Source organism: Sander lucioperca, chromosome 13 (assembly GCF_008315115.2).
Source record: "Sander lucioperca isolate FBNREF2018 chromosome 13, SLUC_FBN_1.2, whole genome shotgun sequence".
NCBI classification, from domain to species: domain Eukaryota; kingdom Metazoa; phylum Chordata; class Actinopteri; order Perciformes; family Percidae; genus Sander; species Sander lucioperca.
Genome location: NC_050185.1, coordinates 22,240,746 through 22,260,997, shown reverse-complemented (window position 1 = coordinate 22,260,997; position 20,252 = coordinate 22,240,746). Strand labels below are relative to the sequence as shown.

At 39.2% G+C, this 20,252-nt stretch overlaps 1 protein-coding gene across 4 annotated transcripts in view; it reads left to right on the top strand.

Annotated features, from left to right (window-relative positions):
- Window positions 1-82: 82 nt before the first annotated feature.
- Window positions 83-20,252, top strand: part of sh3pxd2b (SH3 and PX domains 2B) — a 44,547-nt gene continuing 24,377 nt past the window's right edge. The window contains exons 1-3 of one of the 4 annotated variants that reach the window (XM_031303560.2): window positions 83-482; window positions 4,160-4,240; window positions 14,194-14,269. In XM_031303560.2, coding sequence (XP_031159420.1) covers window positions 411-482; window positions 4,160-4,240; window positions 14,194-14,269 — 229 coding nt within the window. In that variant the 5' untranslated portion in view covers window positions 83-410. The remainder of the gene's footprint in view (window positions 483-4,159; window positions 4,241-14,193; window positions 14,270-20,252) is intronic. The other 3 variants (XM_031303561.2, XM_031303562.2, XM_031303564.2) reach the window with 3 other exon arrangements.

The window sequence follows — 20,252 nt, the reverse complement described above, 5'->3', positions numbered from 1 at the left end:
TTTAAGTGCATGGATTGAACCTGTGGCTGAGTGATCCTGCAGCCTGTGGTCTGCTCTGACGCTTGAGCACAGTTGATCAAATGGGAGTGGGCGAGCTGGGATAGGCTGGGAGTTTGGTTGGAGCCGTCAGCGGGACGGTACAAGGCACAAGAAGGAGGTGGGGTGGGGGGGCGAAGAACCGACCGACTTTAACTTCTGGCTTCCGAGCGGCTGATTGTTGGACAGGAAATTTGACGTAGACAGCTTTACGGAAAATAGCATTTGTTGCATTCAGAGGTCACGGATCTGAGCGGCGCGGATGACAAAGAAGCGCCGCCGTGCAAACTTTCTCAACCGGGTTTGATCGCTCGTAAAAACCCAACCGGGAATTCTGTTTTTCTTTGTAACGGAGGCGTAAAGAAGAAGACATCATGCCACGGCGCACCGTGCAAGAAGTGACAGTGCAAGATGTCCAGAAACGAAGAAATCCGAACAAACACTACGTAAGCCTAATTTAATTATCACAACAACACCGCCTTTGCTACTTAAAATGAGCAACAGATCGAGGCTATTTTGCAGTGCTTCACCCTTTCCTGTCGAGTAAAGTAAAAACAAAGAGAGTATCAGATTACAGTTTACCAAGCCAGCCGATAAGGGACTGTTCAGACTCTTAGACCAATCAGGTATTTATAATGAAGACTGTGCACCACAATCAGTTGAAAAACCAATGTATTAGATCCCAACAGCCTATACACTGAAATTAAGACAACATACAGTGACGTTTGGCAGCCTTAAATAGTAACAAAGTCTGGTTTAAGTTGTTCCTGAGTGTTTTTCAGGTTGACATTATCTTACTATTCAATCAGAGTGGAGGGAATAATGTTGGGTTTATTAGTTCTTTGTTTGGGTCTGAGATTTAAACAGCAACTCGTGTCCTTAACGCAAAGGAATTTCAGTCAGTATTGTTGTTTTGCGCATTTTAAATGGATCTGGCTCATGTGACCTATGACCCTCTCTGGGTCTTCATACATTCAACTATCAGCTATTCAGTATGTGAATATAGGCATTGTACTAATTCTACCAGAGTCTGCAGTCTAACGATCATTTCTAGTGCTTCTCATATGCCTGCTGGTGCCACGTGTATGCCATCAGAAAACATTTTAATAGGCAATTCAATCCAGTCTACAAAACATATAGACTAATCCCCAACATTTCAAATTGAACATCCCAGTTTTGTCATGCCTCAGGTTCTCCAATTTACTCAGAAAAAAAACGCATACCTACAGGCACTGGTAACCAGGAAGTATGACTAACAGAGTTTCTAAAGTTATCCCAGTGAACAGCAGGCAATGTTTGAACAAAGGAACGGCCTAAACAGTACAGACCATATGTCATGTGGCATTTGTCGTTTTGTTTTTTTCAGTTTTTTATTATAATGTGTTTGTTTTAAAAGTCGCCAAAAATCGGGAATTACACGGCCAAATGCAGGGCACAGAGTACATTGTGCTATGTTTTCATTTATGCCTCTGTTAGGGCTTTACTTTAATTGGACAGGTCTTTTAGGTAGGGTTGGGTATCATTTAAAAATGTTCGGTACCGATACCAATACCGTGACTTTGAAACCGGTTCCTAAACGATACTTTTTTTGATACCAGTTTTATAAAACAAAAAGAAACATTACACGTTCTGACACAAAACTTTTTCTTTATTTTTCAGCTCCTACTACGTGAGCCCCATCTCTGTGCATTACGTAAATTTTTTCTTTACTGTCTCAACAACATGTAACGTTAGACAGCCAGTCACCAACATTATTAGATCTTGGTAGAAGCATGCTGCATCACTGACGCTGATGAGATTTACTCCTCTAGGTATTGAAATTTGGTATTGAATGACGAGGCATTTTTCTATACTCGATACTTTTAGAGGCAATTCGGTCGGTGCCTAAAAAAGTATTGAATTCGGTACCCAGCCCTACTTTTAGCCACATTTACTGATAATTAGACACAGGAGAGCTCTAGTTCTACAGTGTTAAGTTGATGGAGACCTTAAAAGTGATAATATTGCATTTCATTCATTTAGCTGATGCTTTTATTCAAAGCAAATTACAATAAGGGCATTCAACGATGAAGGTACTACCCAAAAATTGCTAGGATCATGCGAGTACATGCAATTCATCAAATAAGCAAAGCTGCTACGAGTGCTAAATATGTCCTGATGTCCAGTGATAATGCTAGGATTATCTCATTAACAGTGTCTCTCTATTGGCATGTACTATCTGGGCCAGTTCAGGGAATCTGTTCCACTCCCATTACTCTATGTGGGGGCAGGAGAAGAAGAATCAATGTGTGGATATTTTTTACTGTTTCAACAATCATTCCCCACTGGTACTGCAATGTTGCGTGGGAGACAAAAATGTCAAAAAGGACAAAGACCCATTGCTCATTTTTCTGCAATTTTTAAACAATGGAACTTTCATCATTCTGGGGCGTACATGTGGGCAAATTTGTCTGCACAAGTGCACAGAATCAATGCAACACATATGACATCATATTATCTAGAGGGCCAACAGTGAGAGCTACTGCCAAGGCCTTAGCAGGTGTCCGTGTTAGTTCCGTGTACATGGTGTGTGCCTGTGTGTGCGCTCGTCTGCATATTGGTTTGCATCCAATCATGTGTAATAAATGATGCCTGGGTTGAAGGACCAACAGACCTTATACCGCTGTGAGTGTTAGTGGTCAAGGACATAGAGTTCTCAAGGTCCCGTGTCCTCTCCATCTGTCTGTTTGCTCTCTGGTGCAGCCCATGTTGTTTTGTGCCTCTGGTACTCACTCTGTATGCTGGCTGGATACTGCAAATCTTCCAGAACCCTGGGGGTGTGGTTAAGTGTACAAAAGCAGCTTATAGCTCTTCTGCTCATCAGAGTTGAACCTCTCCTAAAGACAGAAAAAACACCTGAAAAACCACATTCCTAAGAGACTTACAGATATGACAGCATTTTATTGCCAGGATTAGTGTTTAATTGCAGCTTTTTATAGCTAAAGTTATAGCCTTTCTTTTTTTCCTCAGAGCTATGGCTTCAGCCTCATTTGCCATTGTAGGTATTGTACTTAGACTATAGACTAGCAAGGAAAAGACCTTTTGACTACAACGGTTATTCCTCTTAATTGTTGAGAGTTTAGCACATACTCGTTGGCCACAGACAATACCCTGAAAATAGTCACTATGCTCATGTTATTGTATAGATGACCTTCCATTGATAACTGTTTTTATTTAATGAAGACAGCCTTCCTGCTGATATACATTGCTCCTGTAGTTGGTCCATCCATAGCCATATCTGACTGTAGTACCCTGAAAGAGAGCGCGAGGCCAGAGAAGGTCTGGGAGTTGGGCCAACAGCATTCAGCCTAACACCGCGAGCCACCAGGGAGTTTCCAATCACCTCCCTGCCTCTTCTTCTTTAGAGAACAAAATAAAGAATTGTGTATGTTGTCTGTAGACTGCAATTATTAGGCTAGATGGTTTTGGTTAGATGCTATGTGCTGTTTCACTGTTGTTAATATGAGGCTAATGGAATTTGCAGTTGTACATGTACAATAGGTCATTTTCTTTTATTTAGTGCCACAAAGGCAACAACAAGTTATTGTGTTCTTTGTATACATTTTAAGTATGATATTGAAGGCTTCACATCAAACTCATGAACTGATGTTTGTGTTTATTTCACACACATAAATACAAATCACAGTGAAGAAATATAAAATACATGTGAGTGAGAGAGTGTGGTAGAAACAAATTTTTCCATTTGGCTGGTTTTGCTGCTCAGGTCATTATGACAGTAGCTGCCACAACAATGTTTCTCAAAGAGCTGCAATATTTAAAAGACAGCATTGTCAAGGCTGCTGCATCTACTGTATATACAGGATAATGACTTCCTCTTCAATAGGAAGTGATGCAAATGGACTGGGAAATGAAATAACCGGATATTCCTTATTGTGTTCATGTGAATGGATGATGACAGTGTCTGCTGCCCAATGTTGCATGACAAGCGTGCGTCTGCCTTTCCTCTCACTGGCACCATGAGTCAGGAGTGATGCCCCAGGCCGTTGAGATTATGAAGTAGTTGACACTAATGTTTGTTTGTCAGTTTAAACGTTCCACTTAGTTTTGCCTTTTGTTTTTCCAGGTTTACATCATCAAAGTGTCCTGGAGCGATGGCAGTACAGAAATCATTTACAGACGCTACAGCAAGTTCTTTGACCTCCAGGTGAGTAAGTGGGTTAGTGTGTATGTATGTCACTGTGCCTTGGTATGTGATTGTCTTTTTATACTGAAGTTGTGTGTGCATTTGCAAGTTTCAGGGTGCAGGGTGTGTGACAAGTTCTAACTTTTCCACCAGCGAAGGCTAGCATAAGTCAGGAAGTGAATGGAAGTACTCTCTCCATACAACCCTGTCCCCCTAGTGCCTGTAGAAAAGCTCTCCCTGCTCCACCCATTTGACACTGGTAATTATATTGTGCGAGAGGAGTCGGAAAATGTCCCAATGAATTTAATGGAGGACAGTGATGAATGCGACGACCACACTGATGACCACAGAAATGTCTGAATCATTCTCGAACGTCACGTTGGCAGTGTGCGTTGCACAAGGAGGGAATCTCATTAGTATCCTAGTTTCCCTTCCTCTTTCGAATGTAATGGATCTTGCGCCCTGCACACATCTGAGCTTAAAGAGCACGGACTCCAGGAAACCCAGAAAGGCAACTGCTTTTAATGAGCATATAGTCAATTTAGGCGAAGCATACTCTCAACTCATATTTGATTACATTCCTTTTAATTGATTAGGATGGTCAAAGCATGAGCAATGAATTAGAATGTTCCACCAAGGTTTTTCTGAGGCTGTAAGTGTCATGTTAACCAGAAGAATATAAAGTATTCCATTACTAATATCATTAGTTTGACCTAAGGCTTCAAAAGCTGCCAACAGTCTTACTTATAAATCAGCTCATATCACATTCATGATTGTTTTTTAATCATAGAACCTTTCTGTTGTTGAGGACATGCCAAAGTAAAAGTCCATGCGTAGCTATGAACAGTAATCTTTGTAGTGTAATGAACACAGATTTGCTAAAACATTAAGGGTTGTTATCTGCTCTTTATTGATAACATTTAATGGAGCATTAAATCATGCCCACTGTTGAACTATTGTCAATCAATAAGACCTGCAACAACAGGTAAAGAACTTGACTCCTCTTACACAAGCGCAGACCCCATCCCTCATTTTCATTAGTGTTTGTGCCAATGTAGACCCTCGTAATCAAAGTTGCATTTTCATCATCCAGCCTTAGCACTGCTTTGTTTTTTTAAAGTTTTTTGCTCAAGATGAAGGCTTTTTAGACTTTGTGAGTGGCGTGACAAAGTGAGAGCAGATAGGTAAAACTTCAAATATCAATAAGAATGGAGTTTTCTCTCCAGAAAGGGCTGGATAGTGAGTTTTGAAAGCCAGAAATAGTAGCAGTGCCAGTGGATGAGGAATTGCTGTATGTGTATTGCTGTATTTGAATTGCTATAATGAATCAATGACCGTACATTACTTTACTTCATCCATACTTCAGCATATTACTCCACACATTACTAGTTACATTTCTAAAGCCCTACAGTGTTGGATCAATGGCACTGAACCAGATAAGCATATGTGAGATATTTTCCGCAGGGGCATTCCCCGCTGGTGTTCGCCATGCCATGCAGCTGCTTCCTGCTGTGTTGACAGCCTGTGGGTGGGCTCTCAACGGTGAGGGAGATGTAGATACCCATCCGGAAAGCTCACAAGCCAATCTCTTATCTCCTGTTAGATTTGGCATTGACATATTATAAGCCATCTTGAGGCTATGGTATTTCTTACAGAAAAGTGGCGAGTTGGAATGTTTAAAATCTCACCAGCTTCACTATGATAAAGGGATTATACATTTTTTATGTGCCAGCATTGTTTGTGGAATTTATTTGAAGTTTTTTTTTAAATCTTTTTACCATGTTATTTTATCATTGTTGACCTGTTACATTGTGGACTGTGAATAAGGCAGTGGTTTGACATCATAATGCGTCATCCCAGCTGCCTGGCCAGGATAGTGACGTAGAGCTAAGTCATTCAGCACCACCCGTTACCATTTCTTAATTTCCTGCCATCCTTCTTTGCTTTTTTTCCCATCTTATCCTGCCTTTTCCCATCAGCTCTGGTCATCTTTCATTCTGTAGCTTGATGCAATTGTTTTGCCTTCCGATTCAGGAGTTTATACGAACAGAGAAAAGATGATACTGTTAAAAAAAATGACACATGCTAGACAGGAAGTGTTATTCACCACATCTCATCAACACAGCTGCCCCAGCCTTTAGTTCTTTTTCATGATCACTGACCACAGACTGTGTTTATTCACTCAGTCTGACTTTACTATGATTTCTACATTTCTTATGGGGGTTTGTATTCTTCCAGATCTGTTTTGGATGACACATAATCACAATACCAAGCTCGGTTGAGCAGACAGTGTTCCTAATGATGAGAGGGAAAAAACACCAAGGGTGTCATTAGATAATTATATACTTCATACTAATTTGCATTTCTTTTTAAAATATAGTCTTACAGCTTTCACTTCCTGAGAATACTTGAAGTGAGTCAGATGCTTTTCTCACCGAAGATATTTATGCCACTTCTCACCCACCTTTTTCATGCAGCACCCACACCAGAGTCTCTATGTAGCTGCTACCCCTAAATAGCATCAGGTAGTTTTGTATCAATTTCTGTATACTGGTAAATTACTCCATAGTGTGACAGAATTATTGCCCACACTTATGCATAAATGTACGCATTGCAAAGTATGTGTATGTCTTGCAATCTGTTGAATACTGAGAGAACAAATTGAGCAATTAGCATCTTAACATAAAACCTGTGGGGTTTTTCCTCTATTTTTCAGTGTTTAACTGTGAATTAAAATAGACTGGGCTGTTGCTTCAGAGAGATGGAAAGTGCAGCGATTTTGGCCATGGGGTCATCCATTTTATTTCCATGTCACTAAGAACAGTTTCCATGCTGCACACGTGTTCACTTAACTTCACAAGCTTAGTCTTCCAGCATTCCCAGTCGCTTTGGATACAGGGTAGACTTTTACTCTAAAGCTGTAGGAAAAATATCCAATATATCGCTATTTGCTTCAGAGCTGCACAGCTGTTACATATTTTCCATCTGCAGTAATCAAGTAACGAAACATTTTTAAAAAGGGGCAGGTTATTTAGCTTAGAGCAATGTGGCTGCCTGTTGTGCTCATTCCACCAAGGAGCAGCAATGTGCTCATTTCCGTCTTGTACACAGTAATATTCAGCCATTTTCAGAATAAAATGTACCGTATGTATCCTTAAACAGTGCACTTTGTTCCTGGAACACTAACCCACAGCATGTGTTTTTACTGAGGGTACACGTTACTGAAGTTCTGTTAACATTATTGGTGATCTAGATGGTTTGGACTGAATATTGTGAAAGAAAACGACGACAATCTAAATGAATCAGTCGGCAAATATTAAGTGTGCTTTAAAAAACTATTAAATGCACTGAAATTGTCTTTTATAGATTAAGATTAAATACGTGGCTGTAGTCTCGCATTGCCAGACCTACTGTATCTCTGCAGCGCTGTGTCAGTGCTGGAGTAATGTCTGGCTACACCACACATACATCCTGGGATAGGAGATAACACTCTGGCATGTTTGCATTTCTTTAAACCAATCACAATCATCTTTGGTGATGCTAAGCTCCGGATGGAGTGATGGTGCCTCTGAAAAATAGTCTTGGAAGGAACTTGTTTTGGTGGAACATTTGCACGTTGGGAGGCAAGCTCTGGAATTCCCCATGAAAGAGAACACCACATAACATTCTATCAATATATGTCATGCTGAAATATACAATTACATATACCACGATAGAAGATTTTATTCATATTGCCCACCCCTATTAAGTGATCAGGGAAGAAAATCCTTAAATTGAATATCCAGGTTCAAGCTACTTTATTTACTGAAATGTACTTTGAGCCACAACCAGACCCTTGGGTGCTGTTGTTAAGATGACCTTCTGCTGTGACCTCTTTTGAAGTGGATCTGTAAAAAGAGAATGACCCAACAGGGACTTATATATTTTTGATAAATTTTGTTCATATCTACACTTAACATACTAGGCCATTATCATCCATGAGTCACCAGAAATTGGCCTTGGTGTTTACTATATGCTAACATCAGCATATAGTATTAACCAAAGTAAGAACCTGTGTGTTAGTATTAAAACAGGGACACTGACTCCATCCATCCATTATCTATACCTGCTTATGGATGACTTCTTTCTTTTCACTACTTTATAAGTGGACTAACAGCTCAGCCTTCCACACATGTGGGGTGTTGCGGTAACAGTATGGTTGTCTGTAAAGGGTTAAAATGACCTCAAGCATGAATGTACAATGGTCTGAGTGAAAGAACTGCAGAGATAGGCATGTTGTAAAGAGAGCAGCTATTGTTCTCTGGCCTTTTTATACCCTCATTCAAGAGAGTTCTTGTGCGTCTCAGATCTTCTTTATTATGCCTTTATTTCAAGGCTTATGATGTGGTTACAGCGGATATGGACTAGACAAATTATACATTACATACATACATTTGTCTAAATCAGCAAGAAGTTTGGTAAATTAAATAATGGTGTTTAACAGTTTACAGCATTACTGGGCATGTTAAGACTAGTAATGTGATATGTTGACAATGGAAAGGTTTTTTTTTTTTTTCTTGCTTACATCCCTGCACCTCATCTGTTGGTCTAACTGTAGTCAATCAATTGGTACAATGTGTCAAACTATTTAACATTACAGTTTAGGTTTTGAATTTAACTTTTGACAGAGTTTTGAATATTCTGACAGCATTGGCATAACTACAGATATACTGTATAGTACATATACAGAGCTGATGAGTTCATAGACTGAAATTATCATTTTTGTGGGCTATTGTCATCAGCGCGTGATGTTCACAAATAACTATAGCACCAATGTGGCGCGCATATCCTTTTGAAATGAACTCGGCAGGATATAATTTACAATAACATACTTCAGAACAGCCTTGAAAAGTCATGTGGAGCTTGACAGTGCTCCACCTTGGACTGTCATCCTACTGCCTGTAGAGCATGAATATTTGATGTTGGGTGCATGATGTAACTGGTATTTTGAAGAGGCATCTTTACTCTCTCCAGATGCCTTTTCTTGTTTGAGTGGCTCTGATTACAGAGTAGATACAAGGTTTAGAGTAGACACAGAGACTGGGTGTGCCTGCAGTCAGACACATGGGAACAATTACAGTGTGTGGGGTATTGGATCTTCTGTGTTCGTCTCTCTCTCTCTCTCTCTCTCTTGGTCTGCCTGTCTTTTTGCTTATGCTGTCTCTCTTAAGGTGTACTGTGTCAATGATGAAGCATCTGACTCATAAGCCAAGCAGATTGTTACTTTGAGAGTTGCCTGCTGTTTTTTGGTCCTTCTCCTTGTTTCCTTCTGCTGTATCTTAAGAAACAACAAGACAAAAAAACTAAGTAGACTGACCTCTTTATTTGTCTTGATTTTGTAGACAAAGAGGGTGCATGGGTCACTTTTCTGCCCTCTTTCTTTTCATTGTTTTTGTCTAAAAGGGGAAATTATGGCTTTAACTTTATAGCTCTGCGCTTTAACAGTCATAGCCAAAGAGTAGTACTTCAAGTGCAACCGTATATGGCTTGATATTCAAGCCTGAAGGCTGGTTGCTGCCTTCCACTCTCCATGTGTTGCTTTCTCAAACTCTGTTCGCTACGGGAAACAACAAACTTTGAGCTAACAAGCTAAACTCTGAAAATGGCAAGTTTTGAAGAAAATTTGAATCGTGCAACAAGGCAGGCCTGCTTGGTTATTTCGGGGAATGATTGTAAGGCTTTACAAAGAATATGTTTACGGCATTTACTATCTTATCTGGGACGTTTTGGGACAGATTGGTGGGTAATGCTGTGAAAGAAGTAGCGTTACACATGGCGATACACTGGTAAGAGCAAATTATGTTTTACCATTAATTTATTAATTTAAATAGCTCACGTTAGTGTATTGTGTGAACAGTTAGCTTCATTTAATATTGTATGTGGCGTTTTCTTTTGAGGGGTGCAAATGTTCCACCATGACAAGCCAGAGCCACAGTCACTGCATCCAGAGCTTGGCGCCATCCAAGAAGATTGTGATTGGTTTAAAGAAATGCAAACAACGCAGAGCATTTTTTTTCTCTGATCCCAGAATTTTTTTTTATTTAAAGTGCCCATATTATGAAAAAAACACTTTTTCTGGGATTTGGGGTGTTATGTTGTGTCTCTGGTGCTTCCACACACATACAAACTTTGAAAAAAATCCACCCATGCTCTTTAGAGTGAGATACAGTTTCTGAATGTGTCCTGCCTTCAGTCTCTGGGTGAGCTGTTCAAAATCGGCACGGCTTGTGACGTCACAAGCCGAAACGAGCAGGCTAACCGCAACCATTAGCTCGTAGCGTTAGCTGCTAGCTAACGCATGCTAACGCTAGCATGCTACCTTGTTCTCAATAGCAAAGTACTGCTACAACACACACAAGTTCACCATAATCTACAAAAGAACTACTTACATGTGCGCCCTCATTTAGAAGTCTCCCAGCTAATCCTGCCTTGTAACTGACCGAAGTTGTAGAAAGAGCCTTTCTTTTACTGTCTATGGAGCTAGCTAGCTGACATGATCTACATCTGAGCTACTGAGCATGTGCAGTGCAATCAGAGATAGTACAGAAGAAGAAGAAGAACAGAGGTCTCACTCTGTAGCTAAAACAGAGACCAGCTGAAAAGAGGCTCTGCAGCAGTGAGAGAGAGTGGTGCAGTACAACAAAAAGATGGTGTTTTTTGAAAATTAAACCATGTAAACCTATTCTGGTACAACCTTAAAATACAATTATGAACCTGAAAATGAGCATAATATGGCTGCTTTAACATTTATTTTACCAGGGAAAAAATCACATTGAGATTAAAATCTCTTTTACAAGTGAGCCCTGGCCAAGAAGGCAGCACATAAAAATACACTTTAACATACAATAAATAACAGACAGACAGGGATGGACAGCAATAATAAATAAGAAAATAAAAACAGAAAATCACAATCAGAATAGAATCTATGTGTGGAGTGGCCAGACCTTACTCCACTATGAGCACTGTGGAGATCTGGCAATGCGAGACTACTGTGATACATGGGGGACATCTAATGAAGTTTTGCATTCACCCTTTAATCTATTCTTCTGGCTGTCTATTCCATCTGACCTCAAAATAGAACAGTATAAAACCCTATCTACTTAAGTAATGTGAGGCTGTTTTTTGTTTATGCCACTCATTGTTATATGGCAGCAACACCTCTTTGGCACCTGACCAGACAATGACAGTCCATAAAAAGTAATGGAAAATACTATTTGGCACAGCTTTTTGCCTTTCCCAAAACCTCTCCATCACCTCACCCTTATATTCCACCTCCCCCTGTCTCTGAGTTAGTTTTGGCATAATGCAACTTATTGATTCTTTCCAATTCACCAGAAGACATTTAGTGACCGCTTTAGTCATTTATATTGCTAGAAAACTTCTTGTATAAACCACATGATTACACTGGAAAAAAAGCAGCAATATCAAATTAGTATCAGGGCAATATTGTATTACAGAAGTCCCAACGATGAATTTGAATGAATAACCAAAGCCCATATCAAAAATAATGTCAGGTGAGTAGATAAAATGCAGCACCCTACAACTTGCATCCTTTACCCAGTGATGCACACGGTTTAGGTTACACCCACATGTGTAAAATTAGATTCATCTTGATAGCAAGCTGGGTGCTTCTTATTGTCAAATATGGGATGAGTGGGATCACCAAACCAAATACAAAATCTGCCATACATAACACATCAAAAGTCTATATTTTTGTTGAAAACAACTTAGCCCAGAAAAGACAAATTGTGGATACATAGACATATACACTCACTGTGGGATCTGAAATTCAGCCATTGAGGGTAAACGTACCAAAGCACCAACTCTAGAACATTCCTGTTGGGTATTGCCAGTGCTGCATATTCTATAAATGAGTCTCATACTAGTCAAGGTACAGGGATAGATAACGGTGGAGGGGAATGAAAAGCATCCCTGGTTTAGATATCCGGAAAGCTAAATTGTTTTGACCCTTAAATGCCTCTATGGAGCACAGCCTTGATAGATAACATTTTATCAGGTTGACATTGAACAGACCAGTCAGACATGGTATAAATCTCATTATGTGATTAGCCTTGTCATAGTAGCCTACACGTGGGCCAGCTCTTAACTACATCTGCAGACATTCTTAAACCTTAACAATGTTGTTTTTCTTAGTTTAGAGTAGAAGATCATACATTGTGGTATCGACCTGATTTCAGTTAAGGCTTTGACCGACCTCAACTGAGGAAGTCTACATATACATTTGCCCATATGTCACTCATTCACTAACAATGGCAAAATTGACAATAAAGTCTTCTGTGTGTTCACAGTAAGTAATTTGACCCAGTACTCCATGCTAATATTTTAGTTCAGAAGCATTAGCTCAAAAGTAAGAAAATGAGAACTTGTTGCGCCTCCATTGGTGAATAGTCAGTATTTTTAAAGCGTGTGAGACCTGTCTGCCAGTTTTGTGTCAAATCAAAACCTGGTACCAAAACCAAACACTGGATTGAAGTAACTGTATGACCTGTTTTGATAAGGATGTGGTTTGATGATAGGAAACTATACAGCAATAAAAATCACTACAGGGTGGCCTGATTAGTTTTGAGAATGCCCTGGTGGTGTCCTTTGTTTGAACAAAAACAGCTTATTGAAAACAGTGATCAAATAAACTGGCCAATAATTAAAGAAATTGTCCCTTTATATAATTCAGACAAACTTTGGCTGCGTCTGTAGAGCCATGAAACACTTACTTGAAACCCCTTAACAATGGTTTTCTGTAGTCAAATAAAATTTACCTTGGAATATGAGAGTCTGGGTGCAATATCCAAGAAATGTCCAAACATTTCTCTCTCAAACATTCAATTTAGTCAAGTATTTTTTTTCTCACCCTAAAAAAGAAAGAGAGAGTGTACTTTGAGTTCATTGGTCAGTATGTCCAGGTGTCATTTTATTGGCTTTAGCTGCATGGAGGACGGATGACGTGCAGAGACACGCACTCATGAACAAACACACATATTATACACATATATATATATATATATATATATATATATATATATATATATATATATATATATATATATATATATATATATATATATATGTATGTGTGTATATATATGTATGTGTGTATATATATATATGTGTGTATATATATATATATATATGTATATATGTGTATATATATATATATATATATATGTGTATATATATATATATATATGTATATATATATATATATATATGTATATATATATATATGTATGTGTATATATATGTATGTGTATATATATGTATATATATGTATATATATGTGTATATATATGTATATATGTATATATATGTATAATTGTTTTTTTTTTTGTTTTTTTTTTTTTTTTTTAGGCAACCATATACGTGGAAGCACACAGATTTCATTAAGAGTCATAAACAAAGGAGTCATTAGTGGCCAAAGTGATGGACCATAACCTATAGTTGTGACTATGTGACAGAGGGAGAAAGGCACAAACTATTAGTAGAAGTAGAAACAAAAGATTGACGCTTAAAGACAGAGTGAGTGAGTTTTAAAGAGAGAGAGAGAGAAGGATGATAAAGAGAAGTGGTGATCATCGAATCTAAGGAACAACTGCTCTCTGGCCTTTGAAAATTATGGAAACAGAAATGTTCCACTATGTCAGCTGTGCCTTGCTGCTAACAGCCCCATTGCTGCAACAACATATGAAGTAGAGGGGAAAAACCATACCATCTGCTCAGGACATTCCTAATCATTGGCAGACCTTCCTTTATTGGCCGAATTCCTTGTAGGAACTGCTGATTTGTAAAAATGTGAACCCTTTCTCTCTAACCTCTGCTATCCTGTTGTGTATAATGTAAAGGGCATGTTTATGTATATAGTATGTGTGAGTGTAAATGCTTTGTGTGCTAATAAGTCCTAATTAATTGTGGTGTTTCAGATGGAATTGCTGGACAAATTCCCGGTGGAAGGAGGCCAGAAAGACCCTAAGCGCAGGATCATTCCATTTCTACCAGGTAAGAGTGAAACACAGTTTCCCCCAAGGCCCTTTCACACACATATACATAGCATGCACACAACTGTGGCTTGTTTGGAGTAAACAGTGGAAGAGCTATTTTGATATTAAATCAAGAAAAATGCCAAACATTCCAGCTTTTAAAATTTGAGGATTTGCTGCTTTCTCCTATTCATATCAGTACTTTTTGGGTTTTGGAGTGTTGGTTGGACAAAGATTAAGTGATTCATAACTAATCTAGATAACGTATAATGGAAATAATTGTTTGTGGCAGCAGTACTTATGATAACATGTTGCCAAAATAAGCACATGACAATACTCAAAGAACAGTCTACTCCTGGATTATCACTGAAATCACTCTTTATTTCCCAATCGCTGTATTGTTGAGCCTTTGCCTCATTCTTGGTCCCTTTTAACTTGTCTATCGCACACACTTGCACGCATTGGCTTAAATGTGTTTCATGTGTGAAATACAATGACTCACTGATAGGCTGTGAATGAACCCGAGAGAAGCAGAATATTTTGCACACAAAAGAACCAACCAGAACAATCTGCTGCAACCATAATTGGTCATAACCTCACTGTTTTGCGAATTAAGAACTCCTTATACATTCAGCTGACTCAGCTGATCTCTAACCACATAGCCCATAGACATACTAGACAATTGAATAGAGTAGTGTTGGAGCCTTTGGGTGAAACATTAAATATCTGCCATTTTCACATAAGAACACTATACCTCTTATCATAAAACTAAATGGTTACAATGCATAACCTTCATTATGAGCTGTTTTCTTAGCTTAGCTGCACCGTTGTCCTGGCTGAATCCTCATCTTGTGTAAAACCTGACTGGCCAAAATAATGGTTTCTTCTGTTTAGTTTCCATCACTCTATTACAGGTACAAGTGGCAATTACGTTTTTTTTTTGTTTTTTTTTAAATAAGGGCTTTTGGTGTGCACAAGCAACTTTTGAAATAGTTTGAGATTTAGATCCTGCTGAAAGTAATCCTTTATGAGATTTTGGAAGAAAGCCTCACCCAAAGACCCCACCCACATCTCCCCTACCAGGCAAGTGGAGGATTTTTTTTTTTTTGTGGCCATGCAGGTCTGGAACTCATTGAAAGAATATACACACATACACACACACTCAGACTGTTCAGTGAACTCTAAGTAGGAGGAGGGGAAGAGGAAATAGAGATAGAAAAACACTGCTTTTCATAACATCCCCTGCTATCCCCTTATATAGTCAGGTAAAGCACACTGATGGATACTATTATAAGTTATTATCTACATTAAACTCTGTCTACTTCTGTCCTGCTTTTACCTTTTTTAGACTGTGAAATTCTAGATTTTCTCCAAAGTTTCTGTCTACTTCCATTGAAGCTCTGAGTTGTTGGTAGAGGCTTTCACTTCTCCTGTTTTTTGTGGAAGAAAATGACCATTGAAGTGCCTCCCAAAAAGGCACCAAATCCCCAACTGCTCTTTTGGAGCTGCTCAGACATCAAAAGTTAAAAACTTTACATGGCACCCTCTAGGAATGCCACTGTGAGCTCTTTGCTTTTGTTGAAAAATATACTGACAAACATTATTTATGTCCAGTGGCACATGAATTAAGTTTAAGAACTAAATCCTAGATCAAGTCATACAGCTCTCTTGAGATGGATCTCAAGCTAACATTTGCCTGATTTGCAAAATAGTTTTCCGGACAGCCAAGAAAATCCTTTACTTACTTAGAAGGGACGGAAGTGGTTATTCCCTTCTCGGTTTGGTTTGTTCAAAGCCCTGAGCTGTTTTTACTCCTTTGGTATCTCCACATCAGCAAAGTGGCTTGTCTGCATGTGTGGATAGTGCAGAATTTCTGCTGCGTTTAGTGCCAGGTGTACACACCAAAAACTAGGGTGCGCCATTTTCATCTTTTCCTGTAGAAACTACACTGAAAAAAAACAAAAAAAAAAAAATATCAAGATAACTTTTAATAGCAGTATCAGGGCATTATATCATTTACCTCTAAGGGGAAGTAAGAAAAAAAAGTAAACTTGGCCATTTAAACACATAATTTATTATTGTTTTCATACAGAAGGTCGACTCTTTAGTTATCTCAAGATTGCATGATATGTCCAGAGTATCTTATCAGAGGCCATTTGTAATCGGAATACCTCTCAGGGTGCTAAACTCCTTTTGATAGGTTCATATATGACATTTAGATAAAAGTGATACATTTGATTCATTTACCCAAGAGCCCTGAGCGATGCTCTTTAAGTGTCAGCAGGTCAGCCTTTGAAAAAGAGCTGATACCAATTATCTAAAGTTGGGGTTGTTAAACTATGAGTCAAAACCCAAGATGGAATGTGGGTCTGTTTTTGTAGGGCCCCTGTATGATACAAGAGGTTATATTCTTTCATGAACTCTGATCCCTACAAGTATACCCCCCTTTTCCTCTTAATTACCGATCTATGGTACATACTTTTTTCAACTGCTCTTTGGCTTGGGATCTCTCTGCCTGCCACAGTAGGAGGCCCAGTATGTTGGTCAGGTCAGATATGTTTCTGTGGATCTGAATAACACACACAATCAGTCGGTCCTCGATGGAAGGCAGAAAATAACCGAAAAGTTACAATGACCCGATTGCTTATGCCTCATCCATATCCCATTTATCTCTTGTCTGCAGGGGAAAGCAATCGCTGCTCTTGTCTACTCGAATGTGGTGTACCAGTAGCAGACTTTTCTTTTACAGCAGCTTATGGAGTTGTGTCTGCCCTTAGTCAGCAACTTGCCTAAGAACACAGTAATTACAACACACACACACACACACACACACACACACACGGTTCATTCTTGGAAACTCCACACACGCCTTGTTCCAGTGTTATGCAGAGCCTTTTGGGGCAAGCCCAAGTTATTTTGTATAACAAGTTTTGACTCAGATTCAAATGCTATACTAGCAAATTAGTCAAATGTAAAGTTTTGTAACAGCAAGTCTCAAGTCGTGTCTCAGGTCTTGTCTCAAATTACGTGAGAGTTGATTTGAGACTTGCTGGTACAAAGCTTGGCATTGACTCCAAGTCAAATCCTCAAGTTTTGTAATAGCAGGTTTCAAGTTGTCTCATCTTATTCAAGACAACTCCTATGTTTATAATGTGACCTTACAAGGTCTTCTTGTCATTGTTTGATTTTTTTTTTTTATTTTCTTTAAAAAAAAGTCTCAAGTGAAGTATTTAGGGAATCAAGTATCAGAGCAGCAAAGACAATAGGTCCTCAGTTCTGATCTGTAGTCGTGACTTATGTCTGACTACAGATCATGTTTTAAGTCCACAGCTTTGGTGTTATGTAAAGGTTTTAGCTGCTTAAAATTCCTCTGAATAGCCAATATTGGGTGAATAAACAGGAGGAATTCATGTGTGGTGAATCCACTGATTAAGAAGTGAGTGCTGAGAACAGCTTTTTTGTATGTAAGGTGTGTAACAAAGACCCTCTCTGTGTTCCCATCTCTGTCTGTCTCTTCTCTCCATCTAACTCCCTCACTCTCCCCAGGAAACAAAAAAGTTGGTTCCCTTGGTCACTGCTTGCTCTGAGATTTTCCATAAAATCTACCCGGCCTCAGCCATGGCTCCAAGGCAGCAGCTTTCCTTTTCCCTCCCTCATCCCTCCCCAAACAAGCCCTTTTCTCTGCTGCACCCATGAGCTGCCCTGCATACAGAGTGGGCAGTGTTGAGTCAATGCTTCCCTCCTGACCCCTGAGAGTTTTGGAAAACTGTCAAGAAAGCTTTCTGTCTGAGGAGTGAGGGGAGGAGAAGAAGAAAGAGACTAGAGTGAGAGACGAGAAGTATTGTAGGCGTTGAGGGGTTGACTTTCAAATCTCCTTTAGTTTTCGTGAGCTGTCCAGACTTTGTGTCCTTTCGCTGCTCTGGCAAGATGTTACAGTACCAACACCGTAGTTATCTGGAATGTCTTTTCTAATTATTTATCTAGTTAATCGATTTTTTTAAAGTCTCCCTTGTGTAGTACTAAACCGTTCTCCTCTGTACAAATGCAGTGAGAAATTAGGCTAGACCATGCAGACCATGTTGTCAAGAACATAATAGTCTACAGCCATGCTAGCGGCTCCGTGGAGGCTGTAATGCTTGTCATATACCACATTGTAAAGTGGATAAATGTTGAGGTCCCTGTTTGTTTTGGATCCTTAGTGTGAGTGTTATAGTGTAGAAATTGGCCCGTGGGTAGTGGCAGAGTAAAGGTTGTGAGCGGTCCATCCGATAATTGTTGACATTTCTCAAATGCACACAAAAATTTCAACCTGCTAATGGTGCTAAATGAAGGGGCAGGGAATCACTCAAGTCATTATGACACATTGTGTAGGAACCATACATGTCTGTACCAAATGACATGCCAATCCAAGTAGATGTCAGGATATTTCACTGTATAAGTGGAAACTTTGACCTAACTGATAAACAAAGTCATTAGGATCCATAGTATGGGGACATTGAATACCTGTACCAAGTTTCATGACAATCCATATAATAGTTGTCCACTCAAATTAAAAATGGTCAACCTCATGGTGGCGCGAATGGAAAAGTTAGGGGTTCACATACTGTAAGTTGGTAGGATTCATCCTCAGGGGACCATGATGGTTAGTGCTAAATCCATCCAATAGCTGTACAGATATTTACTGTGGAAAAATAGAAGTTCCTAAATAATAGCCACAAGAACAGGAGGAACACCCAATATTTTAAAGATCTGACTTTCCTCACAAAATTGACCCACCTATTCATAGCAGCCAGCAGTAATCCCAAAACCAATAAGGTTATTTAACTCACTGACAGCATTAACAGTCTGGTTCTTTGATAGCGTAGTAAGCTGCCCTCAACAAATATTAGGTATGTAAATAAGTGTATGAATATGATTTCCTGGCTTTTGCCTTTGTTTTTTGTCACACACCTGAGCCAACTAGTAGGTTGCAGTCAGAGATGGGTGGTTGGAGAAAGTAAAGAGGTGGGGTTTTTGAAAGTTTGGTGTTTTGGTTTTTTTGTAAAAGTACTTTTGAGGAAGTCCCCACACATCCATCCACTCAGCAGTCTAAACTCATTACACATTCTCTCTTCTTTTCTTTATTTAGTCTTTCCCTTCATGTGTCTCTATTTTCTTTAGTCTTGATTTAAAAGCAGTAAATCAAGGCTACAAATATTCATAATCAGACACTAGGATGATCCCAGTCTCTGTGTTCCCATTTTTCCTCAATATGCCATTCACTTACTCACACACACAAACAAAACAAGCATGGTTTTGAAGTGGGTCAAGGAAGCACAAAGGCTTTTTTAGTAACATGGGTTAAACAGTGAAGCTGAATGCCGGTTTACTGCTCAGCGGCTATCTTTTGTGAGATAGATTCATGTTTCAGCAAGTCTGCTTTAAGTATTCTCAAAACGAATACCATAACCCCTTGATGATGGTGATACAGTAACTTCTCAAAACATTTCCCTTTTTGTGTTCAGGGTCTTGTTACAGCCTTGACTTCCTGCCAAGTTTATATGCTTGCATTAGAGCTGTCTCAGTGAATTTATTGGAGAAACTTCAGCAGCTCAAACAGGGAGAAAATAGATGCTGGCTCTGAAATTTCCTGCATAACGTTAAGCTAGAAGAGTGTTTTTAAAAGACCTATTTGTAGCCATTTCTTGTTTCTTACGACGACCCCACTCGTCTGTGCCTGCGGTTATTTGGCCTGGAGATAAGAGCAGGGGAATAGCATTTAAGCTGTCATACTCACATGATTTGCTTTCCCAAAATCATTTATTCATGACTTGGAAGGGCCAGCTATTCACCTAGCTCCTTACCCACCTCATTGTGCTGTCAGTGTTATTGATGACACGACTGTATTGTGTCTGCATGCTAATTCACTAACCATGTTTTGTGAAAGCCACTGTTTCGTTATTGTCCCTTAGTGGATTCCTAACTTTTTAAAGTTGCTCTTGACAAGAGCATCATGCAAAATC